The 25,610-nt window shown below is 46.5% G+C and overlaps 1 protein-coding gene across 4 annotated transcripts; it reads right to left on the minus strand.

The window, feature by feature from the left end:
• Positions 1 to 1,732: 1,732 nt before the first annotated feature.
• Uba1 (ubiquitin like modifier activating enzyme 1) lies at positions 1,733 to 23,951 on the minus strand. Of its 4 annotated transcripts, none has more exons than XM_076562993.1 (27): positions 23,838 to 23,951; positions 23,035 to 23,133; positions 15,260 to 15,376; positions 15,066 to 15,124; positions 14,799 to 14,967; positions 14,570 to 14,704; positions 13,535 to 13,641; positions 13,239 to 13,329; positions 13,000 to 13,132; positions 12,410 to 12,507; positions 11,986 to 12,132; positions 11,676 to 11,852; positions 11,460 to 11,564; positions 11,293 to 11,373; positions 10,901 to 11,056; positions 8,457 to 8,622; positions 8,132 to 8,328; positions 6,042 to 6,106; positions 5,618 to 5,813; positions 4,933 to 5,007; positions 4,626 to 4,815; positions 3,559 to 3,647; positions 3,231 to 3,323; positions 2,915 to 3,106; positions 2,438 to 2,539; positions 2,232 to 2,332; positions 1,733 to 2,060 (listed from the first exon to the last, which is right to left on the minus strand). In XM_076562993.1, the coding sequence occupies exons 3-27, from the start codon at positions 15,374 to 15,376 to the stop codon at positions 1,925 to 1,927; spliced, it is 3,177 nt and encodes a 1,058-aa protein (XP_076419108.1). In that variant the 5' UTR covers positions 23,035 to 23,133; positions 23,838 to 23,951; the 3' UTR covers positions 1,733 to 1,924. The 4 variants fall into 4 exon arrangements, with proteins under 4 accessions (XP_076419108.1, XP_076419107.1, XP_006991475.1 ...); XM_076562992.1 differs by lacking the exon at positions 23,838 to 23,951 and adding an exon at positions 23,239 to 23,412; XM_006991413.4 differs by lacking the exon at positions 23,035 to 23,133 and having other exon boundaries at positions 23,838 to 23,940.
• Between the last annotated feature and the right edge of the window lie 1,659 nt (positions 23,952 to 25,610).

Here is a 25,610-nt window from a genome sequence, read left to right on the forward strand (position 1 = left end):
CTCAAATACCTATAATAGTGCCTGGCACAGTCAGTACTAAACAAATGGTTGAGTAATTGAATGGCAAATAGTTCCAGGACAAGAGGCACTATCTCTTGGGTCTGTTAGGTACAGGGGGCCCAATAGTGACCCAATGCTGGCTTGCTGAGCCTTGTTCCCTACCAGTCTGGTTTTGTAAAGGTATACACACACAGCAGTAAAATGGTATGCATGGTAGTGATCTAAGATACAACCAAGATTACAGTGGGGTAACTGGCTGTTCTAATGTTTTGGTCTCATGTAGCCCAGTTTGTGGTCTTGAACTTCTAATTCACTTCCAGAGTGCTGGGATTATAGGCATGGACCATAGTTTCAGAAGCTGGTATTGATGGACAAAGATGTGAGAGACCACGGAATCCAGGAGCAGTGGTGGTAAAGAGACTAAAATGTCCAGAGAATCAGCTATAATGAAAGAGGTAGAAAACGAAGTATGCAGAATGCCCAAGAAGGAATTGAGATGGCAGAAAACCAATGTAAAGAGTAGTATATGCAGTGCTTGCCTGGAATGGTGTGAAACAACTGGCAGATGGCCTGGGGTCTTCTGGAGAAGTAACAGCAGTAAAGTGCTGACTTCTCTGCTTACTCGAAACAGCTAGTAGCACCACGAGACACCAGAGGTAAAGACCTCTGTCATCCAAAGTGGCACGATTGGCGACTAAAAAGATACTATATGAAAGGATAAGGTCACTCTAATACATCTGGCCAAGAAAAAAAAAAGTATGGACAAAGACGTAGGCAAGAGCATACACTTGTGCCTAGGGCCAGGAGCTGACTCAGGAAGTAGATGTGGGGACAGGCTGTGATGGGGATCAGGCCAAGTTTGGGCACAGGATGAACTATTCTACTTAAGTGGAGAGGGGTCCTGCTTTTAAATAGGACAGAGAAACTGGTTTTTGGCTAGGTTGGAGACAGAAATCAATGAAGGAAAACATCCTTCATTGGAGATGGCTAGCCAGGTTGGCATTTTCAACTGTTTGGAACCCTCAGCCAAGACAAGAACACAGCAGCTCTGGGCTTGATGGGGGTGTTGATGAGCCTCCTGTTACTACCCTGCACTAACCAATTACTCCTTGGCCCCACAGTCAGCTCTTCTCTGGAAGGTAGGAGGCCTGGGCATCTCCAAGCACCTTCAAGGGGCACATATGGGTAGACTGAAGCAGAAAAAAGCACATTCTTCTCAAGATGTCCTTAGCCAAGTATGTCATAAAAACTGCAGTGTGCCTTATCACATCGGTGTTCCTTAGACTGGCTGTTCAGGGCTCCTCAACATGGACCTGAAATACCTGTACAGGCATTCCTGGCACTGTGGGGAACTTTGACTGTAAAGGATAACCCAGAATCTGGCTGCTTCAAACTGGGGAAGGGATTTGCCCAAAGGATGAAATGCCCAAAGTACGCTAACTTAGCCCTTGCTTAGCCCTGTTAAGTGTGTTCATAGTGGATGGAGGCAGTTAGGACATGGAGACACAGGGTTTGAACCCAGCTCAAATCACTCAAATCACATGGACCCGGGTACCTGTTTATATAACTTCACTGGTACCTCTTATCTACATAGAGTAGATAAGACATATCAACTCCCATTATTCTCTGTCCAGGAAGCTTGTACCTGGAGTAACTGCCCATTGGGCTACTATCTGAGCCAGATAATTCCAGGATGCTCCTTCCTTCCCTGGAGACAGCCAGGATGGCTATATCTGGGTTATTATCATTTTATTGGGATTTAGGTTCCAAACAAGGTACAAAGCAGTGGTGAGAGGGTCTCGGGTTGCTGGGTAATAAGGGAATACCAGGCTTGGCTAGATGGACCACTGCCAGAGGCCAAATGGGAACCAGGACCGGAAGGGATCTGGGGAAGGAGGACTGGGGCTTAGGGAATGCACAGAGATCAACGAATAGTATATCGTACATAGGGGACCTCGACGTCCTCGCCACTTTCGTCGTTGCAGCACAACTCAAGCACCAGTGCCCGCACATGGCGGCCCAGCTTTCTCTTTGACACACGGCTCACAATCTCTGTCATCCTAGGGAAAGGGGTGAGGGTTAAGGGCTAGGAGGACAAAGCAGGAGAGGAAGGGAGGCAGCTAGGGCATGAGAGGTGATGGGTAAGAGTAGAAGAGCTCCAAGCTGAGGCTCCCCACCCAAGGCAAGGAACACAGGGCCTTTCCCAGCCTGCCTGGTAATAGCCTACTCACGGCTGATCCAACCGTTCCTTGAGCTTAGCAGCTGGCATGAAGAAAGAATAGAGCATGGACACACCCTGGGACAGCATGGTGATCTCTAATTTGTGCTCTGTCTGGGGGGCAGAAGGAGGAAATAGCAGTGTTATGATTGTGGGAAGGTCAAAAATCATCTATACATCCCATCCTCCAGGTGGGATGAGAGGGAGAAAGGGCCTTACCTTAAAGTAATCAAGGAACTGTTTGAGGGTCATCTCCTCACCATTAGGCTGCAGCCCCTGTACTTCAAAGCGATCCCACAATGTCCATTCTTGATTATAGTACTGCAATGCAAGAAAATACCCAGTAAGTATTCATGCAAACCCACTAAGTCAGATTAGAACCTTTTGTTCAAAGCCTCATGGCTCCCATGTTACTCTGAGTAAGCACTTAACCTTCAATTGAATGACAAGGTCCTATGCCACAAGAAGAGAATCTTTTTCTCATCTTCTACCCCTTATCTTCTCAATCACTCTGAGCTACTGAGTTTTATTCCTTCAACATGCCAGGCATACTTTACACCTTAGTACTCTTGCAAAAAACATGCAGGTATATTTCAATAGGAACTCTGACCTAGTGACCGGGTCTAATGCAAACCAAAGCCAGTTTTATTAAGATACACTCCACTGCAAGTCCCATCTTCTGAGATGGGTACCTACCTGGTGACGAGGTGCAGCAAGAGGTTCAGAAAACCCAAAGAAGGGCAGGGCCAAGTTCAGGAAACCATTTTTGTAGGAGTCAAGCTGTTGGTGCCCCTGCACCACCTTGTACAGCTCCAGACACACAAGGCCAACAACAGCTGCTGTGGTGGTGGCGATGGCTGGGATGATCTTCCCTGCTATCAGCTTGCTCTGAGAAACAGACCAAGGAAGATGTTAGTTCTAAGTTGTAAGAGGCTGAAGGGCTAAAGAAGGGCACGGATGTAAGGAACTCAAGCCTGGAAATGGTAGAACATCAGGTCTAGAGTCCCCTTACCTTGTGCCGGTCTGCGGGGGAAATATCATAGTTTTCAGCCCGAAGATTGGATGCAGCCACAATGAAATCCATGTGGAAGTTGCTGTCATCATCCTGAGCAAGAGGAGTAGATCAGATGAAGTTTTCCTGGCCTCCTGGGATATAAGTATCCCCCAATGCAAATTACCTGCTGGGTCTCTCCCAGATCAGAAGGAAAGCTATGTGGCAGCCCATGATCTGATCACCATAAAGGCCTGGACTGGCTCCATATTCCTAGATCCCCATTCTTTACAACCTCGTCTGTGCTTAGCTCAACCCAACTGTCCTATCCAGGGCCCCTTCCAAGCACCTTCTCAAAATCAATGGGGTACATCTTAAATCCCGGTAACTTGTCTGGGCTGGGCAATGTGGCTTTGAGCTCCTCAAGACGGCTGTCATCTGCACAAAGAGAAAAACACAACCCTTTAGATGCATGGAGTGAGGCTGAAAGCCTAGGTAGGGCAAAAGGAATTCAGTGAGATACAGAATTTGGAGAGAGAGAGATATCCTAGAATGAAGGGGCAAAGGGAAAGCCAGAAAGCCAGAGCAGAACAGAGCAAACCTGAAAAGGGCAGAAGAAGAGGCACTCCAGATCTGGAGAGACACCAGGAATAAAGACCGCAGGAGAAAGCGGAGGTGAGGTGGAGTAATCAGATAAAAGGGGTTGTCAGTCTTGGGTAGATACTGTATATGGAGACACAGAAGACATGGTGGGGGTGTACAGAAGTCTACAAGCATGAATATATAGGAAGGATCTGAGAGGAAGGTGGAGAATATATGAAAAGAAGCAAGATGGAGGATGAGATAGGGAGGAGGAAACATATGAGAACAAAGTCAGAGGGAACCTGCGGAGGAGGTGGAATAAAAGGCTAAAGGTAATACACAGAAAACAGTAAACAGCGGGTATTTCAGAAAGATAGAGAAGAGGGAAGGTCAACATGGGGGGTGGGGGGCAGTATACAGAGTTATGAATACATTACAGACATCCAAAAGGGAAGGCAGGGGGACTAAATTAGGATGGACAACATTAGGGTGAAGACATAATGAGCAACAGGGTGGGAGGGATGCATAGATGGGGAGACATGGGGCATCTGGAAGAGACAAAGTGTGGGCAAGAGTCAGAGGAGGCAATCCCTGCTGGAGATCATACCCCCTAGATGAAATGTATCAAGGAGAGGCAGAGAAAAGAATAAAAACCAAGGCAAATCCACACCAAGCAAGAACCAAGTTTGTTTTCCTGGGTGCTGGAGTGGGAACTCCCCAACAGATTGTCTTCCTTTCAGGGGGAGGGAGGTGCAAAGGAAGGTAAGGGCACAGAGGTACTAGGAAAGGACTAACGGGGCAGTGACTTCTGACCAAATGGCCAAACACCCTTACCAACAGAGGCATTGGCACTCTGCAACTCCTGGTCAGAAACATGGATCTTGACACCAGACTTGGGGGTGAACTCTGGAACTTGTACTGACTGCAGGAGTGAGGCCACGGCAGCTCGGTCTTGAGAGCCAGTCAACCCATAGGTCTGGGCAAAAAGGTTGGCAGCAGCCATCACATAATCCAGATGCAGTGTCTAGGGGAAGGCAGGGCACAGCAGAGTTAACACATCTGACCTTGGATAGGAAGCCACCACCTCCTTCCCACCTACCCATCCTCTACCTTATTCCAGGAAAACCCAACAGGGACTTACATTGTTAACATCAAAAGTAAGTGGATGTGGACAACGTTTGGGTCCAGACCAGAATGGGGCCCCTGAGCTGGTGAGCTAAAACAAAGAAAGAGAGTTTCAAGAAGCAAGATCTTGAAATGAAGGCCTCTTTGACAACCCTGACTTGTCACCCTGGCTCTGGATGCGCCCCACCTCACTATCCTTGGCTGGGTCCTTGAAGGGGGCTGGAGTTAATCATCTAAGACTCACACTGCAAGGTCCTGGCTGAGAAAACCACTATCAATTCTTAGATACTTTCTTCACAAACACGTTTTATTAATAAATACCAGTGAGACAGATCACAACTGTTCTTCCTTCAAGCTAAAGAAAGGAACAGAGAAGTGACATGCCCAAGTTCAGAGTGCGCTGGGATTTGAATAAATGGTGACACCCGAATCTCTGCTTCATGGTCCACTACAGCCCTAATAAAAATCAGCCTCAGCCTCAGCCTACACCACAATGAAGGGGAACAGCAAGAGAACCAATTATCTTGCTCCAAGAACTATGGGAAGAAACAAAATGTCATTCTTCTGACATCTCTTGCCTCGGACACCAGCCACATCTGGACTAGTAACTGGGAGAAGTCACTTGTAGAGTCTGCAGCAAACTCTGCTCACAAGGAAATGCATGCTGCCAAATGACCCATGAGTGAGTGAGGTCTCATTACCTGGTCTGGAGGAAAGTTGTGCAGCAGTTGTCGGATGTTGTTACAGTACTGGGTGTGCCAGTGGTGGCAGGCCCAGGCCACGCAGTCCCCCCAAGTCTGTGGTCGCTGCAGCACCAGGCTGCGCTGCACAGCCTCCAGCACCTCCAATGGCTGGGTACCCGCCAGCCGCAAGGTCCGTTCCACAAACTTGGGGTCTCTATTAGGGAGTGGAGGGGGCCGAGGGGCAAGATTACACAGTGGCCCCTAAAGTAGGCTCTAGGGCAATCCCATTTTCTCCACAGAAAGCTCATCTTGATCCCCCACAGCATGAGAATTGAACATTTAGAGTCCTTTGAAAAGTGTGCCTAGTGTTGAGGGTGACAAGTGAAAAAGCACAGAATGTCTTTGGTGGCAGGCAGGAGAGTGGGGTGTGCAAGTTACTCACGTGAGGTACTGATTAACATTTTCTGCTGGCTGCTTAAAAAGGCCTTCAAATTCATCCCGGGCCCACTGCAGACAGAACAAACGGATTTTATGGAATGATGGACAAAATAGGTTTCCACAGGTAAGTGAGAGTCATCATGGGTGACCCAAGTAGGAAATACACAGCTACTTGGGAAAGAGAAGCTCCCAACTTTCCCCACCCACTCCTTCATTTCTGGCCTCTCAATTTAAGTCAGTGAACTTGATCTGAGAAATAACTATCCCGATGTATGTGTGAAAAAAAATGCATCAAGAACTGTACACGTGTACTATGCCTTGATGAAAAATGTGTACTGGTTAAGTGTATTTTACAACTTAAAAACAACATTACTGCAAGTTCAATGTTGGGCACAATTGCATGAGACCTTGACTCAACAAAAAAGGGTAGAGAAGTGTTCGTTCGACTAAGTCCTAGGTTTGGTCTGCAGCACCAAAATACAAACAAGCAAGCAAGCAAACAAACAAAAAATAGATTCAATCTAACAATGATTCCTATCTATTCTCTAGGGACTTAGCAGAAAATAAGACATTGGCTTTATCCTCTTCCCTAGGTACACCTAAAATGGTGCCAGTTAAACAGACCAGTGTGAGAGAGGAAGAATATAAGGCACAAAGAAGTGAAGTTCAAGGTCACACATGCCCTAGTGAGACTGGTGGCATAGAAAATTGACACAACCACTTTGAAACAGTAGGGTCAGAAGGGGAAGTGGTAGATCTCGTCCTACCCCTCTATTTCTACCCTTCCTCAATATGTTGGTCTCTAACACTGCACCTAGAAGTCTGATAGCACTATAGCTATCCTTGTGGCCTGGGTGCTCATCATGTAGATATGGTCACTTCATAACATTTTAGCTTCATGATATGCAGCACTGTTCCGTATGTGTATCATATGTAGAATGTCATTGTGACATACCAGCATTAAACTCATTTTGCACAATAGATGGGGAAATCTGAGTATCATGTGCTAGAGACAAATAACTCGAAGAGAGTGAAGGCAATGACTATTTTGTTTAGCATGAAAACAGTGCTTTGGAGCCAGACATGGTGGCACATGCTTATAATTCCAGTACTTGGGAAGTGGAAGCAGAAGGATCAGTTCAAGGTTATCATCAGCTACACAGCAAGTTTGAAGCCAACCTGGAATACATGAGATTATGTCTCAAAAGAAACAAAGAGGAAAATGTTTTGGTTAGACAGTAGTTCTTTTTTGTTTGTTTTTGTTTTTCCGAGACAAGGTTTCTCTGTGTAGTCCTGGTTTGTCCTGGACTTGCTCTGTAGACCAGGCTGGCCTCAAACTCAAGAGTTACAGTTGTGAGCTGTTGTGTAAGTACTGGGAACAAGTAGCAAGTACTCTTAAGTACTACGCCATCTCTCCAGCCCCAACTTTAAATGTATGTGTATGGGTGTTTTGCCTGCATGTATGTTAGGGCACCACATGCATGCAGTACCCATGGAGGGCATCAGATCCCCTGAAACTGAAGTTAACACCATTGTGAACTGCCATGTGGCTGCTGGGAACTGATCTAAGGCCCCTTGGAAGAGCAGTCACTGCTTTTAACTGTTGAGTTATCTCTAAGTTGTTAAGAGTGAGACATCTAATGAACAGAAGTCAAAAATCCACCTGCCTCTGCCACCTCAGTGCTGAGATTAAAGGTGTATGCTAACACACTCATATCAAGCCAAGAAAATATGGCAAGATATTGGTAAACCTAGGTGAGGAATGATATTTCAATATTCATCATTCTTTGTTTTGTTTTCTGAGATAAGGTCTTGCTTTGTAGTCCAAGGTTGCCTTGACCTCACAGCAATCCTCTTGCTTTAGCCTCAAGTACTGGTGAGCCACCATGCCTAGCAACAGCATTGGTTTTTACCTGTCTCTGTTCTGGGAAAAAAAAGTCAAAAGTAGGAATTACAAGAAGAATAAGTCATTTCAGAAGTGCCAACTGCCAGGAGGAAAGAAAGATGGTAGAAGAAAACATGTCTTATACTTAAGCCATGATAACCAAAAACCAAGGGCCTGGTAGACATTCCTCCCTTCTGCGCACCACTTACCTGCAGAGTGTGTTCAATGGCATTGGGAAAGTTTTTCAGGGTGCAGATGGGGATGGATTTCTCTGGTGGATCCTGGCTAGAGCTGTATGATTCTGTCAGGAAGGGGATCACCACCTGTACGTTGCCCTTCGTGCCCAGCGTGCCAGACTCCAGCAGTGGCTTTCGATAGTACACACAGCGGCGATCCATGTACATGCCTGTATGATTGGTTGGGGACAATAATGTGAGAGCCAGGGAACAAGGAAAGGCACACTGGGAAAGAACAGGAGGGCCCCAGACTCTCACTCTTTTTGCCCTTGCCTTCTTTACCAGCCTTCAAACTTACGGGCATCTACATTGTCCAGGGCATTGGCCACACCATCCAAGTTTTGGAAAAAATCATCATCATAGATGCGCTCCGTGTCAGCTCCTACACGGTTCTGGTGGCTTGTCACCTGGATGTAAGGATTCATCTGGCGCACAGCTGCAGCGGCTGTGTCAGACTTTAACTTCTGTGAAGTCAGGAGAACGGGGGACTCAGTTATTGGTGTATTCACTCAGCAAAATCAAGAGCTATCTCCATGAACATTCATCTAATGTTAGAGGAACCAGCCCAAGTTCAGGAGGCTCCCTGGTTTAGCAGGATATTCAACGACAATGCCACATGGCCAGGGCTGAGACAGATGTGGCAGTGAGATGGAAAAGGAAGCAGAAACAGGCATTGTAGACAATGAACTAGCCACCTGTTTGTTTTGCTTACCTGATACCTACTATTCTTTTAGGGAACAGTACTGCAGGTTGGAGATTTCCCCAAACATAACCAGATGTTAGACAATAAATAAGCAGAAGTGTTAAAAAGCCAAAATCAGGTCACATCCCTCTTCTGCTTAGAACCTTTCCCTGGCTCTCATTCCCACTTAGGTAAACTGAATTGGTTCCCAGGACCTCTCAGAGTAGACACTCACCACACCTTTGAAGAAATGAGGCCTTCCTTAAGGAACCAATGAAAACTGTCAACTAACCTCTCCAGCAAGCCCAACTTGCTCCTTTGCGCTTTGCAAAGTACCAACATTGACTCCACTATCTCACTTTTATATTGTATCTTTATTGTTTTGTTGCTGTTTTGAAACTCACTTTGTAGACCAGACTGGCCTCTGACTCAAGAGATCCACCTGCCTCCGGAGTGCATGGGTGGGGTCGGCTGCACCTATATTGTATTAATTATGTATCTGTTCTTTACTATTTACCTTCCTCCACTAGCACCTTTATTCTTGTTTATTGAGACAGGGTTTCTTTGTGTAGACCTGGCTGTCCTGGAATTTACTTTGTGGCCCAGGATGGCCTTTAACTCAAGAAATCTGCCTGCTTCTGAGATGAAATGTGTAAGCCACAATGTACTGCCTTTTTTTTTTTTTTTCTGGAACTGAGGACCGAACCCAGGGCCTCTAGTAAGCGCTCTACCACTGAGCTAAATCCCCAACCTAGCCTTATTTTATTCTTTAATATACCTCAAATATCTACAACAGTAATTCCTAAAGTAACTATTTAGCAAATAAATTAATGAACAGGAATACTGGGCAGTGAAACTGGCCTTAGGGAAGGCCTCACAGACTTCTGGTACCTCAGTTTCAAACTGCAGAGAAGAGTTACCTGGCTGACTACAATGCAATCCTTCAGAAGGCCTACTTCCAAAAGTGGCCTTTGACTGGAGTCTAGGACCTTGGATTTTAGGAAAAGTTCCCATCATTCCCTCACCTAATAATAATGGCTCAGTGTGCCTGAACTGTTTGTGTGAACAGTGTGGTTTATGTTAAACACTGTCTTTCCCTCTAGAGTCAAAAATTCTGATACATAACCAGATCCCAGTAAAAGCCCTAGGTACAGATGAGCAGGTAGAAACTTTTCAGGAGTATTGTTATATTTGTTACAAGGGAAATGAAGTCCATTTCCTGCAACTCCACTGGGAGATAACTCTTAGATACTTGCTGCTGAATTCATTCCGAGAGCCTTTCTTCCTTTGTTGATTATACTGTGTGCTTTTTCTGCAGTAAATCAGCTACTAGTTCTCCTAGGCAGTCACTGAGTTTGGGGATATTTTTGGGAACTCCCAACACACTGTCCCAAAGCAGCATTGATAAGGGCTGGAGTGATGGTCTAGTGGTTAAGAGCACTTGTTGGTCTTCCAAAGGACTCAGTTTTGGTTTGCAGTATTCACATCTGATGGCTCACAACCTCTTATAACCCTAGAATTCCAGTTCTAGAGGATCCAACACACTCTTCCAGTCTCTTCAGGAACCAGGCACACACACGGTAGACATACATAATACATGCAGGCACTCACGTGTACATATAAAACAAACAAATAAATATATCTTTGTTGCTGTTTTTTGAGATAGGGTCTCACTGTATAGCCCCAGCTGTCTGGAACTCAAGAGATCTGCCAGCCTCTGCTTCCTGAGTGCTGGGAATAAAGGCATACCACACCACACCTGGCAATAATAAATAAATCTTTAAAAAAAAATTAAGGAAAAAGTAAAAGGAAATGAAGGGGCTAGACTAAATTCCCAGTACTGAAAGAAAAAAGAAACTGACTTGATGGTTGCTCAGAGGAGATAAAAATGACTGATTCAAGGTAGGGCTACTTAATGTTTGCTGAATGAATGACAGAAAGAGAGGGCAAGAAGGGCAAAAGGAAGATAAGAAGATCTTTACTAGAAATACCAGGGACAAGAAAAAGGTAGGAGGAAAGTGAAATGTCAAAGTTCTATTTCCTACTCCCATCTATCTCACCGTGACGTCCCAGGGTCGGAAAAGAAACTGTCGGTTCAGATTTGATTTCTCAATGGTGTCCATGTCTGTGACAATGACCTCTCCACCCTCTCCACAGCCTAGCCCAATCATGGCAAAGTTCTTCAGCAATTCACAGCCAATGGCCCCTGCGCCCACCTAAGAAACAGCCAAGAAGAGACACAGAGGCAAGTCAGGGTAAACCAAGTAGATACAAAGCCATCTGTTATTCCTCATGCCTGCCGGAGGCAAAGTGATTGAGCAAAAAGGTGCCATATGTTTAGTCCCAGGGTTGTAAAGAGACCCCCCTCCTTCAGATGCAGAGGGGAACCCCAGAGGGGGTGGCCAGAGACCAAGGGAGGTGAACATGCTAGGTGTCCAATGAGGTCACTCACCAGGAAGTACTTTTGCTTGCCCAGCTTCTCTTGAAGGTCTGAGCCAAATACAGCTACCTGCCCATCATAACGGTTCTGACGCTAAGGAACATGAAGTGAAGAGGGTCAGAGAGAAGCTTCCCCAGAGATGCCCCCAACAATGCCTTCCTTCCAGCCCATTCACATACTGGGAGGCACTTATCCTCTGTAAGAGCCTCTTTGTCCTCTGGCAGACATTCAAGAGCATCAAAGTACAACCACTGCATGATGGGCATAAACTTCCCAGAGCAGGCCTAGTGGAGGAGAAGGAAAGAGGAGGTGGCTGGTGTTAATTAGACCCTGACACATACGTACAGCAAGTAATGAAGGCAAGGAAAAACCTAGTCCATCCCCACCCTGCTCACCTTCATGACTTCCTGGGCAGCAAGGCCCCCAATGAAAGCATTTATGGGTGCCAGGTCCCCAGCAGCAACATAAGCTAGCTTCCGTATAAGGTCTTCATCCAAGTTGTCCTGCTGCACTGCAGGTGGGGACCGAGCATTCACAGCCTGAGCTAGGGCCACCAGTTCTGTTGCATCTTCCTGGCAGGGCAAAGGAAACAAGGAAGAAATTCTCAGACTACTGTCAGGGGATGGACATTGGACAGACAGAGGCATGGTGGGCCTTTAGCACCACGGATTTCTATCCTGGACGGCTGCTGGCCCACCTACCTACCTCATTTCGTGGTCGAGGTGGTCGGTTGTGCTGAGCACAGAACTGGTGCAGAGCTTGGAAGCCAATGTGCAGTTGGGCAGGGCGAGAATACTTTGCAAAGTCAGTCATCACAAAGTCAGGCTCTGCCAGTGATGCTGGCAAGGATTTCTAAAGATGAGAAGAAAGGAACAGAGAATCTGGAATGGTCTAGAACAGTGATTTTCAACCTGTGGGTCATGACCCCCTTGGCAAACCTCTATCTCCAAAAACATTTGTTACGATTTATAACAGTAGCAAAATTAACAGTTGTGAAGTAGCAATGGAATAATTTTATAGTTGGAGGTCCCCACAACATGAGGAACTGTATTAAGGGTTGCAGCATTAGGAAGGTTGAGAACCGCTGGTCTAGAACCACCCACCAAGGACCACTATACCCAATACTCACAAAGCTAATCTTTTTAGGTACTTTGACCTGACTGACGATGCCTCCACGGATGTAGTCAGAGAAGTTGGAGGTGTCACAGATACTAAAGGTATAAGGACCTAGAGTGGATAGGGAGGCTGTCAGTCCTATATACCCTCTCCTTCAAGTCCACAAAACTCAGAAACAAAAACAAAACAAAACAAAACAAAAAACATGTCTGACCCAGTGCAGACCCCAGGTACTATCTTTCAACCCCTGGCCCCATTTGGAAATCAGAAACTATCTCCTCTGCCCTAGAGCCAGTTCAGACCCCATGAGACCCTGTTATCCCTGTTCCCAAGTCTACACTGGTAGGCTGTTCTTACCCAAACCAGCTTAGATATGAGCAGATCTTCTGGTCTGCCCTGTTCAAAATACAGGAGGCTCCTTCACCTCAACAATTTAAACATAGTTGGTCCTTCTCCCCCATGCCCGTCAGCTCTGATAGGATTCCAGATTCTCTGACCTACCCCAGGCACTTAGGCTATGGCTCTCCTTACTCTGAACTCAGGGTCTCCTCCCTTTGATCTCCTAACCAGCTCCTCTAATATGCTCCCATGGCCCCAGCTCACCCAGCACTTTGATTTCTATGGGCTGACATCCATTGAGTTGGATCATGCCCTGTACTTCTGAGAATGAGACAAAGTCACCACTCTCAAATCCATGTCGGGCCTCGTCAAGGCAGGTAACCACACCGGGATTGTCCTGGTTAAAAAGGAGTGAGCCTCAGAGGCAAGTCAAGGAATAAGAGCAGACACAGGACTGTCATTGCCTATCTGTCTGCCAGGATCCCTGGGGCTGGCCTCCTTACCTTGGTGACCATTGAAACCATAGCACTGAGTGGCTGCTCCCCATTGGAATCTGTGAGAACCATTTCTTCTCCAAAGTCACAGAAAAGTTGCCTGTAGAGAGTGACAAGGGGACTGATACCTGAGGCCCACACAAGTCCCCAGGCATCCTTCAAGGTGCACTAGATATCTGCTGAGGAAACTTGGCACATCACAGTGGGCATATAACAGCACAATATAAAACTTGAGTGGCAGAAGAGGAATGAGGGTCTTGGCCTAGGAAAGGTTGTGGGGAGAAGCATAGGGAAGTGGCACTTACCCAAATAAGCCTCGTGTATCTGCCACCACTAGCTTGATGCCATGGCTATGACAGAACTCACCCACTCGCAGCTGGTCTTCCAGGGGGCTGTTGGTAAGGACCACCACCTGTGGAGAAGTAGAGCTCAGGTCAAGAGCCCAGAACTAAGGGGAGAAGAAAGAACACTGGCAGAAGACCAGTGGAAAGGTTCAGGCAGTTCTGAAGGCAGAGTTGTCTGGGTTCTCCTGCTCCTCCAGGCCTCTTGTAAAGACCTTTTGGGGATCAGACTCAGTGAGAGGGAAAGACAGCAAGGAGCAAACAAAGGCTTAGTGCATGTTGGGAAAGGTACTGGGCACAGACTGCAGAACAGCCGACTCATTTGTTTGCTAACTGTCTACAACCCTGCCATGCCCTGTGAGACACAGGAAGGACAAAACTGTCTCCAAAGTCTGAGCTCACTCATACCATACCTATCTGTCGGTGGCTCCCAAGAGGCTGCCCACTCCACCACAATTTTTGAAACTGCTCTCCACCTTCTCCAGGAACATCTATCCCTGCCCACCAGGATGAGCTTCTACAACTGTGTCAGATTTTTGTTGCTGTAGTACCTTGGCCCTTGGGGACCTTAGCCCCATGGGACAGACTTTCAGCTCTCACAGCTTAGACTTTTTAAACTAGTAAATGCCTATGCCACCTTCCCTGTGTCCAAGTTGCTATTCTTCATGCTTAACCCTCATAGGAACCCCATGAAATCAGTACTGCTGCCATTCCTGTCCTGAAAATGGAAAGAGAAGGTCCAAGATCTAAGTGACCTGCCTAAAATTGCACTAGAAGAGCTAGACACAGCAGGGCAGTTCATAACTACTATGTTGTATAATTGGTGTCCACATTTTTCCCTCAAAGGCAGGCTCAGGGTCTCATCTTGCCTGCATTCTCCCTGCTCTCCAGCATGATGCCTGATACCCCAGACTGCTCATTAAATAGTGAATAGTACCAACAAATACCAAAGACGAGTTCCAAGAAAATCAAGCAGGAGGCTGAGCAGTGGCTAAGTACCTGGAAGCCACTAAGGAAGTCCTCAACAAGAGGCCCAGTGTAGGCAGTGACAGGCACATAGCTGTTGAGTTCAGCAAGTCGGGGCTGAGATACCTCAGCCCGATTTTTACCGATGTCCTCCTCTCGAAGGTAAAACTGTAAGGGGGCGGGGGGTGACAGAAGGATAAGAAGTGAGATGGCTGTGGCACACAGAGGCTGGTGCAGGGGAAAGAATGTTGGGAAGAGGTACCTGGGAGGAGAGATCAGCCCATTGGGTAGTGCCTTGGTCATGTAGGGTGACAGCCTTGACCCCACCAAGGATGATGTTCTTAGCGATTTCCACACCTAAGCCCCGCAAGCCTGAGACAAGGACGCTGGATGTCTGGAGCCTCTTCATCGCCTCATGGCCCAAAACGTACCTGTCAAGTTAGAGGAGACTCCAGGTCACGGTCTACTCCACCCGATCCAATTATCTCAGTGCCCCTTCCCATTTCAGGCAGACTTTGGCCCAACTTACAGCTGCCGGGAGTAAAGGCCCTCGTCTATGTCTGCTTCACTGCCGTTCTTCGCCATTCCCTGGGGATGGAGAGCATGAACAGGTTCAAGACAACATGCACGAGTGGGCTGTGGGGTGCAGGCAAATGGAAAATGATATGAAAGACCCCCTGTCCCACCATCATGTCAGCCAGTCTCCATGGGGAAGATACTCACGTTGGTTGGCACTGAGGGCACTTCGGACAGCACAGACTGGGCAGGGGAGCAGTTAGAACCCGGCTTTGGATCAGGCCCGGACACGCGACGTTTCTTGGACAGCGGCGAGCTGGACATCTAAAAGAAAAAAGACAGGCCAGAGGTTAGCCTAGGATAGACAGGGATATTTTTCTGGTATTTTTTGTTTGTTTGAAAAGCCCTCATTGGCCTTGTACTATTTTTTCGCTTATTACTGGTTAATAGTGGGAGAAGACTTAAACATTAGTAAATCTACTTTAGAAAAGAAACTGGCACAGAGAGATGAAGTGGCATGCTCAAGTTCACACCACTGTCAGACCCAAGAGGTGGTTTGGCTTGCAAATCCACACAGCTGGCTGTTAAGTCATTTTGTCTCTCCCTAGCCCCGCATAAGGGAAAGGCTCCAATCCTGTGGAGTAAGAGGAAGACCATTCTGGAAAGATCAGAGGACAGATGTGGACTCGAGAAATACTGAGGTTTTAAATCTTGACCCCTTATAGGTATCACGTGGAGCTGTTCCCTCACTTTGTAAAATGGTGTTGCTGAGATGAAAAAAGATACAACCACAGGCCCTAGGGGGGCTCAGGGCAGAGCTTAAAGCCCTACCCTTCTCCCAGTTTTAGGGATAGAAAACAACCCAGGCAAATAAAACAGGCTGAAGGAAGAGAGAAAATGTACACTTCTAAAGTCTCTTCTGCATGTGAAGCCCTTCAAGAGATTAGCAGCAATGACAAATGAATATTTACTAGGAGTCCTCTCTGTGTCAGAAGCCACACTAAGCACTTTATGATCCTTGTCACTGTCTGTCCTCAGGGCAACCCTGTGGGAATTGCACTCCTATTTACCCCAGCTCACAAGGAAGGAAAAACTTCATTCAGGGATGTTTGGTGACTCGACCAAAGTTCCTACTCGTAGTGGCTGAACTGGGATCAGACCAGATCCAATGACTCTGAAGTCCAAGCCACTTCTCAGAGTTAGCAAGTGTCATGCTCTCGACTGTCCTGTCCCTGCAAGGCAGGGTTTAACGTCCCTGTTGAACAAATGAGAAAATCTGAGCTCACATGATCAAGTGACGCTAGATCCCAAAGGGGAGAAAAAAAAACCAACAATATAGCCTGCTATTAGAAGTGAAGCCTAATGGTGGTAGATTCAGATGCTTGTAAGTAGAAGACAGAACCCAGACTCATTTCTCAAGCCCAATGGCTCTTCAATGCACCAAGCCTTTGCTTATACCCTGCCTTCTATTCACACAACTGTTCTTACTCTAAAGCCTTTTCTGACCCTCAATACCACCAACTGCCACCAACATACCTAAGATTCCATCTTGGCACTGTCATATTCTAATATGAACAATGACAAGAGCTCTCTACTATCTATCCCATCAGCCACAAGAGTAAAGGGCTTTGTCTAACTCTAACAATGCCGGGGAACTACATAACCCTACGTTCCTACCATAAATAGAAAGTGAAAGCTTAGAGAACTCCACTCACTTGCCCTGGATGTCACTTGCCCAGTGTCATGCAGCTGGTAGCAGTTTGTGCGACTTTCTTAGGTAAGTAGTGTCAGTATTTGGCTCTGGGTCCAGCCCAGACTGCTCAGAGATGGGAGGTAAAGAAAGGGAGAAGAGGGGAGGTAGATGGCTGCCTAGGGCCAAAATCTGCCAGTGAAATTGCTGGGAATGCTTAGATCCACCTTGGGTAGGAAGAGGCTTGATAAGTTAGGAGGTAGCCAAAGGCAATTCCTATTTTCCATTTACTGGCAGTGACTTGGCATGGAGATCTCATTTCCTGTAAGCCCATTTTCTCCAAAAGCTGGGAGACAAAGAATTGTCCTCCTGATGAGGCTAAAAAAAATAATCTATCTGTGGTTTCAAAACTCAGGGACCTGAGGATATAAGCTCCACCCCAGGCACCCAGAGGGGCCTCCACTACTTAGTTATCTCCCTTGCCTTGTCATTGGCTGGTTTGTCCAGGGCATATTCCTTCTCAGCTCTCTACATAAGACAAGATCCAGGTCCAGAGAGCTCTTTATCAGACCTTTTACCTCTCCACCCCTAGTGCTGGCAGCAAGTCTAAGCAGGGTTGGGATGACTGTTCAAAAGTGGACTTCGAGCCGGGCGGTGGTGGCGCACGCCTTTAATCCCAGCACTCGGGAGGCAGAGCCAGGCGGATCTCTGTGAGTTCGAGGCCAGCCTGGGCTACCAAGTGAGTTCCAGGAAAGGCGCAAAGCTATGCAGAGAAACCCTGTCTCGAAAAACCAAAAAAAAAAAAAAAAAAAAGTGGACTTCGAAGCCAGGTGTGGCAGTACATGCCTGCAACCCCAGTGCTTATGAGGCAGAGGCAGGAAAACTAAGTTTGAGGCCAGCCTAAGCTGCATAGTGTGTCAAAAAAGAAAATAAAAAGGGAGATTTCAATTGCCAGGTGTTGGAGAACACCTGTATCAAGCCAAGCAGGAAGAATCTAGGGCAGAGACCCCTGGATAAGAGCTAAAGATTCCCCATCCCCATCCAAAAAAACAAAACGAAAAAACTTCAAATCCACATCCTCTCTCCATCAACATGAGCTCAACCTTCTCTGTTGGAATATATCTTCAATAACTTGCCTGGCAAAGCTGAAATTAAAGCATTTCAAAACTTACCTGGGGTCTCCAAAATGATGACTGAAGCCTGAGAATATTCTACTCCCAAAGGCTAAGCAGGGGAACCCTGGAGTAGGCTTAGGAGGCACAGAGCCAGCTGATTAACTGGAAGAAGTTACAGTACTGGGGAGGATGCTGAGTGAGGCCTGTCAAGCTTCCTTGGAGGCGTTAACTGAGAAGTCCTTGAGAGTGTGAGAAAGGCATCAGGAAGTGATTGAATTCAAGGAGCTCTGAAGGAGATATGAAAGTAGACCCAAAAGAGACCTCAGCAGGTCTTACAAGTGCTGGTGACATTGGGCAAAGTCTTTTTTTTTTTTTTTAAGATTTATTTATTATGTATATAGTGTTCTACCTACATATCAGATCTCATTATAGGTGGTTGTGAGCTACCATGTGGTTGCTGGGAATTGAACTCAGGACCTCTGGAAGAGCAGCCAGTGCTCTTAACCTGAGCCATCTCTCCAGCCCCCAAGGCAAAGTCTTAAGAAAGATTTACATCTTGGGTTTTTAGAAAGAGGTGGAAAAAATGCAGAACCTGAGACTACTGCAGGAAGATGCTGGGGCTGAGAGAGTCTCAGATTCTAGTGATAGAACCCTTCACCAAAAATAATGGGAATTCACAGAGAAAGGTCTCCGATGCTGACACTAGAGTGCCAGGAAGCTTTGAGATTAAGTGCTAAGAGGCTAGGAGAGGTCTCTGAGGGCACCCTCTTGAAGAGGGATTTCTAATGGAGCAACAAAGGCCTTGTGTGGTTCTAACAGGCACCACAGCTGTCCTGATAGGATGGAAAAGGGAAGATGAGTTTCAGATAGCTCAAGCCTTAAAAGGTTATGAAGTGCTGAGCATGGTGGTGCACACCTTTAATCCCAGCACTAGTGAGGCAAAGGCAGGATGGTCTCTAAGAGTTTGAGGCCAGCCTGGTCTATATTATCTATATATTTCAGGCCAGCCAAAGCTACATAGTAAGACCCTGTCTCAAAATAATAATTATAAAAATAAAGGTTACCAAGCAAATGCTGGCTAGATCTCCATGTGGAGTTAGGTTTCTCTAACCAATTCTATGACTCCACAGCTCATTAAAGAGATATTTAAGTTTTCTACTCTGGTGGAGGATAAGTGGGCCTGTTGGAGAAAGAGGTATCTGACAGTGATAGTGGGGTTCAGTGAGGCCAAAAGCAAAAGCTGAGACCCTCTGAATGAAGATGCTAGGAACCTTTAAAAGGATGAGGGCAAACTGCAAATTCTGAGGCCTGCTGTTAGATTAAGGGATCTATAAAAAGAGAAGCTACAACTCTGGTCTGCCTTTGAAGGCAGAAGATGGTCTAGGATGAGACTGTCAGGCAGATGGGGCTACAAATCCACAGGGTCTGAAAGAGTATATGGTGGCAGGAGATTACTAATGGAGAACTGTGTCCAAGCAGGTCCTCCCTAGTGTCTAGTCCCCTGAGAGGCTCTAGAGGAAAGATACTGGAGGTTAAGGATGGCTGATGGGGAAAAAGATGAGGCCTATTGAGGACAGCCTAAGAACAATGAGATCGTGAAAAGGAGGAATCCCTGAAAGCAGGGAAAATCTCTAAGGGCAGATTCTAGGAACTAAAGGAGCCTCTAAATGCAAATGCTAAAAAGAGTCTGTGACTAAGAAAGCCAGGTGTCCACCCTGGAGGATGCTATCTATGTAAAGGAGGTGTTTGTTGGGAGACCTCAAATGTAGGAATGAGTCTCCAACAGGAAGGCCAGGCAGATAGCTTTTCACCGGGTGTAATCCAGATGGCAGCTCTAAGGACAGATAGTATCCTGGGGGGGGGAGGGGGAGATTCTGGATGAAAATGCTAGACAAGGCGCTTTCGGAAATGAAGGCCATGCGGACCCTTCCTGAAGGGCTAGGAGGAGTCTCAAGGGAGATTTCGGGGCAGGTCTTGAATAGCACACAAGTATGGACGGCTTTTTACAAGCAGCAATGTTGAATTTCTGTGCCTTTATAGGAGACCGTGGAGAGTTCTGATAGGAAATGCAAGGCTCAGGACGCGATCAAGATATCTCGTTATAGATTCTGAGCCAGAAGTCTCCAGAAGCAGAGATAGGGGGTCTGATGTCAAGGTCAGATCTCTGAGCCCAAGGGAACAGGGTGGTCCCAGACAGAAATGATCTACCCCGCCCCAGGCTTTGCATTGCCCCCCCCACACCCGCTTGTCTAGTGATTCCTGATATCCACGACACCGCAGCGCACCCAGACATCGGGCTGGCAGAGAGCCAGCAGGGACCCTCCCATACCTCCCAGAGCCCTTGCTTCGAGCCAGGTGCAGAGAAAAGCTATTACCAATGCCGGTTCCCCGGGTCGCGCCGCCGCCAACTCCTCAAGGAGCCGAAGTCAAGCTCGGCCGCCACCCTCCTCTTTCTCCTCCTCCTCCTCCTCCCTGCCGCCTGGGCCAGCTAGGATCACTGCTGCCTTCTCCTCCCCCGACCGCTGTGGCTGTGGTCTTCCCTGCCACCTCCTTCACCCCAGCAGCCGACACAAGATGGCGGCGGCAGAGCCCAAGGCCGGAACAAAACCTTGAGCCCCACCCCCAGAAACCCGGATGCAAGAGGACCGCGCCCACTCATGAATCATGTATTTTCCCTGCCCAGTTTGGGACTTCTTTAATTAGAAGGAGAACAGCTCCACCTTGTGGCTCTGGAGGCAGTAACTAGAAAAAAAGGTAGAGCAAGAGACCACGCCCCCGTAGAATATGAATAAAGAATTACTGCAGCTAAGCTGTCAAAAAAACCAGGGAAGGACCTCAAGGCCATTCTTCCTGATGGTGAATTATGAAGCAAGGTGATGGGTTTATTAAGACCAGGCAACCAGATAGTAGATGTTAAAGCATGACAATCACATCCCATGCTCATGAATAATGAATGATCTTGCTGCTGCCGGGAATCCAGAAGACCAAAGCTACATCTTACTCATGAATAATGCATGAGGCTCAGTGGGGTGGAACAAAAGAGGCAGGCCTGCCTTATTGCTCCATCTAATACCCAGTAAGCAAGAAATGGGGCTACTGTAGGGAAAATGCGCTCCCTTGGCTCCTGAATACTGAATGCTGCTGCTGCAGCAGCTCAACTTGGAAACAGAGAAGTCAAGGAAGGTTGCACCAGGGGTGGTGGTATATGTCTTTAATCCCAACACTGAGAGGCAGAGGCAGGCAGATCTCTTGAGTTTGAGGCTAGCCTGGTCTACAGAGCGAGTTCCAGGACAGCCAGAGCTATACATAGAGACCCTGTATAGGGTGGGTGGGGGGTTGAACCAAAAGAAAGAAAGGTTGCACCCAGGCAGTACATGTGTAGTGGCATACACCTATAATTCCAGCACTATACTAAGGGAGATGGAAGCAGGAGGATCATTAGCTTGAAGCCAGGCTGGTTATCATGAAACTGTCTCAAAAAAAGGGCAAATCCTATGAGGCCAAGGTGACAAATCCCCTCCCAGCCAAGGTGACGCTGCCCAGAAAGCGGAGATTATGAGACAATAAATAGTTAATGCATGTGTCACAAGGGATAACCCTGCAAAAGCAGAGGGGAGCACAGACCTTGCTACTCATCACTGACCATTTAGGGGATTATCTTTTCCCAATTAAATCCAGACTCACTACATGCCTTTGATAGGCAATGACAATATTGGAATTAGTCCACCTTGGGTTGGGAGATGTAGGCTATGGATAAAGCACTTCCCCAATACCCTGGGTTCAATTCATAGCAGCATAAAAAAACAAAACAAAAAACCCCACACCAATTCCCACCTCAAAAAATCCATCCACCTCAGACTGATAAACTGTGTTAAAATAAGTACAGAAAAGGTCTTAGAGCAGTGCTGCCACAGGCATTATAACAGTTTTCAAATATATGTAACTAAAGTTAATATGTAAGCATATTTGAATTAATTTAAAATTACTTAAATGTGAAGATATATTCTTCAGCCATTACAGAAAATATCGGCTTGAATGTTTTCAGATCCAGAAAATGGGAACTAAGACCAAGAACTTAACTTGTGATTGAATTTCAATAAGTAAAACAGTACCTGACACTAGTACCATATAATTAACCTGAGCACTAGCAACATTATTTTCTTAAAAGACAGGGTCTTGCTGGGGTGAGCTAGCACAACTCCTGTAATTCCATAGTACTTGGCTAGCTGAAGCAAGAGGTCACTAGTACCAGGCACGTCTAGGGAAACAGATCCTGGAGAAAGAGACATAGAAAAGCAGACAGAGAGGGAAGAGAGGGAGAGCAGAGAGGAGAGAAGGAGTGGAAAGAGCAGAGAGAAGGGAAAGCTGAGAGAGACGAGAGAAAGGGGAAGAAAGAAACAAAAGGAGAGAGTTTTGCTGTGTTGTCCATACTGTTCTCAAACACCGTTATTCAAGAGATCCTCCTGCCTCCACTCAGCATCCCAACTACTCCTTGTAATTCCACAGTATCTGGCAGGCTGAGGCAGGCAGGTCCCTAATTCTCTAGCAAGCCTGTGGAAATAGTGACAGCCTGGAGAGAGGAATAGGACACACAGAGGGAGAGGAGAGAGGGAGAGCAGAGATGAGTAACACGGAACCCACCAGTAATAGTATCATTAAATTGGCTTGGGGAAGGGCATTATCCAACTCTGAAACCAGATCAGATTTGAATCCTAGTTCAGCCACTCACTGTGCGACTTTAGGACAAACTACTTACCTGTCCTGTGTCTCAGATTCCTCATCTATGAACTAGGATGAAACCTACTTTTGAGAAGTTGTGAAGATAAAATGGGTTAATAAAAGTAACTAAATGGGTGTAAACTGTTCATATTATCCTGAATACCCACTTTTCGTGCTTCCTAAAAGACTTACCAAAGATCCACAACCATAAAGATGGATGGGATTTGAATTCAGAGTCTCGGTTAGTAATCTAGAATTACTGAGACTTAAGGCATGAATAATACCCGTGGCATCATCTCCGATAGATCCTAGGTTTAAATCCTGGAACCTGTGAGGGAAAGCTAACTGCGGATGCCCGCAGAAGCTGTAAAGGCCACGCCCCTCATAAATTATGCATAGCACCCGTAGAAAAGCTTAAAAAACAAACAAACAAAACAAAACCTCGGGGCGCTACTCACCTTCACAGATTATTGTATGGATTATCAATAAACTCTAGTTTGTGAGGCAGACTTCGTGATACCCCGTCAACACGCCCCTTCAGCACGCTGATCCGCCCCCTAGAGAGTAATTCATAAGCTGACACTTCTAGTGGACCAGGTGCGAAAGAGGGTTCGCACCGCAGCCCTACCCCTCATGAATGAATAAAGCGGCAACCAAATTACCGCTCAGTAGCCCGGTGGCCCTATGTCTACTCGGAAGAGCCCAGCAGACAGTCTTTCCCAGCCTCGGTTGAGAGGCTCCTCTCTTGGCGTTTGGGCCCCTGATATGTCCTGGTCTCACAGCCCAGGGTAACCAGCCGTGCAGACCTCATCACCTAATCAGAGGTCACAAAGGCCACTGATACCACAGTGCCACGTCGGTGCTGAACGTTCCCACTGTCACCCGGTCCGGTCCTAAGACAAGCCCTCCCCAACTCCCGCCTTGACTTTAGTAACTTCAAACTTCTCTCCTCTTAGAAAGCCCGAAAATCCTGCCCACCAACAGAGTACTCATACACAGACCCCGAGCCTCCCACTAAGCCCTGCTTCCAAGGGGTATAAATCTGTGTCTGAGAACTACCCCATAAAACAGACTCTTAAATGCCACCCGAGTCCCCAAGCACCGCCTCCTAATGGTCTCCTCAAAAGCAGACACCTTCTGAATGCCACCCGGGCCCCACAACCTCTAAACATGCCCACTGGGGATCCCAGAAGTTGGGATTAGGAAAGCACCCTCTTTCAAATGCTGTCCAGGGGCTTGGGGGCAATGTGCTCCCGCTCACCCCCAGTGCTGGGCGGAAGCTTCGCCTTCCTTCTGGAGATAAGCCGAAGCCACAGGGCAACGGAAGAGCAAACCACCTCCGTCGTGCAAAAAGAACTAGAGTTTGCGCGGAGCTCGGAAGCGCGGGGCCTTAGAGGGCTGGGTCTGGGGTGTACCATAGATGCCTGAATAGAGGGGCGTCTTTCCCTGCTTCTGTGCCCCTGGCTCCGTTTCAGGCCCATATATCCCCTACAGGTTGTGGTACGACCCCAATGCGCGGTGCATGCTGGGAGTGGTAGTCCTGTCCCGCTAATGCCCCGTGCACGTGGTGGGCACCAGCCCCTAGAAGATGGGAAATTGCAAGCCTGGGTTTATTTCCTGGAACTGTGTACTCTGTGAGGGTGGAAAAAAGAACGGAACAGGATAATGCCTTAGATTCGAAGATACATCCAACCTAAGCACGGGAAGGCTGAGACTCCGGTGGCCAAAAGCATTCATTCATTTTTTTTTTTTCCGTTTGTGGAGCTCAAGATGTGGACCAGGTGCTGGGACTTATTCCTTGCCCTCATAGAACAATATTCTATCGTGAGAAACAACCGATAAACATAACAAAAAAGCAAACAATAGCCTCACATATACCCATGCATTATAATAAGTAGCCTGTAAATACGTAAATTATATACGAACATTTATATGTGTGTGCATATTTTTAACAGGATCTCCTTGTACATTTTAGGTTGGCTTGGAACTTGCTGTACAACCCAGGCTGACCTTGGACTTATGATCCTCCTGCTTCTTCCACCAAGTGGAAGTGGATTACTTACAGGCATGTACCACCACACCCAGGTGCAAATGTTAGTATGTAAATGCTTTACATCTGTTTGTATCTTATATTTAATACATTGTTTATATTATATAACAGTATAACTGATTATGCATTGTACACACAGCATAAAAGTAACTATTGTATATATAATCATACATCCCTTAACAATAGTGATAGTTTTTAAGAACTGTGTCCTTAGGCAATGTCTTACATGAATTTACATAAAACCAAATGGTACAACCTCTGCTCACCTAAGCTATATGGTTTAGCCCAGGAGTCCTACGCTACAAACTGTATATTTGTGGACAAGTATAAGAGTGGTATTTGTGCATCAAAATACAGTAAAACTACAGCAAAAATACTAGATTATATGGGGTGTACTTGGTGGTAAAATGCTTGTGTAGAATGTGCAAACCCTGGATTTGATCCTTGGCACTTGAGAATAATAATAAAAATAAAATAAGTTAAGCAAACACTAAAAACAAAATATTGGATAATAGGGATACTTTCTGTTCATACATGGCTGTATATAATTGCTGAGTGCTATGGAGAAAAATAGACCACAGTAAAGTTAATTTGTTGGGGCAGGTTTCAGTTTTACAGAGTGGTGATGTGTGAGCAAAGATATTTAACATAAAATGCTTCTATCTCCTCAGATTCAGTCTTTCAAATATTGCCAAAGACCTTCACATTTGCTCATCTGAAATATTGAACACCTATTCAGTGCAGAGTTCTGGGAACACAACAGAGATTCTATCCTTGCATTAGCCAATAACATTCTTCCCAAAGATCTTTCGCTTATTTATCTCTTGCATAGGAACAAAGGAACAAATGTTGTGTAGAGGGAACATTGGGAACAAAAAGACTTGGTTGGCACATGTAAGAAAGAACACAATGGTTTGTAGAGTTGGAGAGGATGAAGTAGGGGCATTAGAAGATGAGCTTGGGGACAGATTAGCCAGGGTCTTG

Source organism: Peromyscus maniculatus, chromosome X (genome assembly GCF_049852395.1).
Source record: "Peromyscus maniculatus bairdii isolate BWxNUB_F1_BW_parent chromosome X, HU_Pman_BW_mat_3.1, whole genome shotgun sequence".
Classification (NCBI taxonomy): domain Eukaryota; kingdom Metazoa; phylum Chordata; class Mammalia; order Rodentia; family Cricetidae; genus Peromyscus; species Peromyscus maniculatus.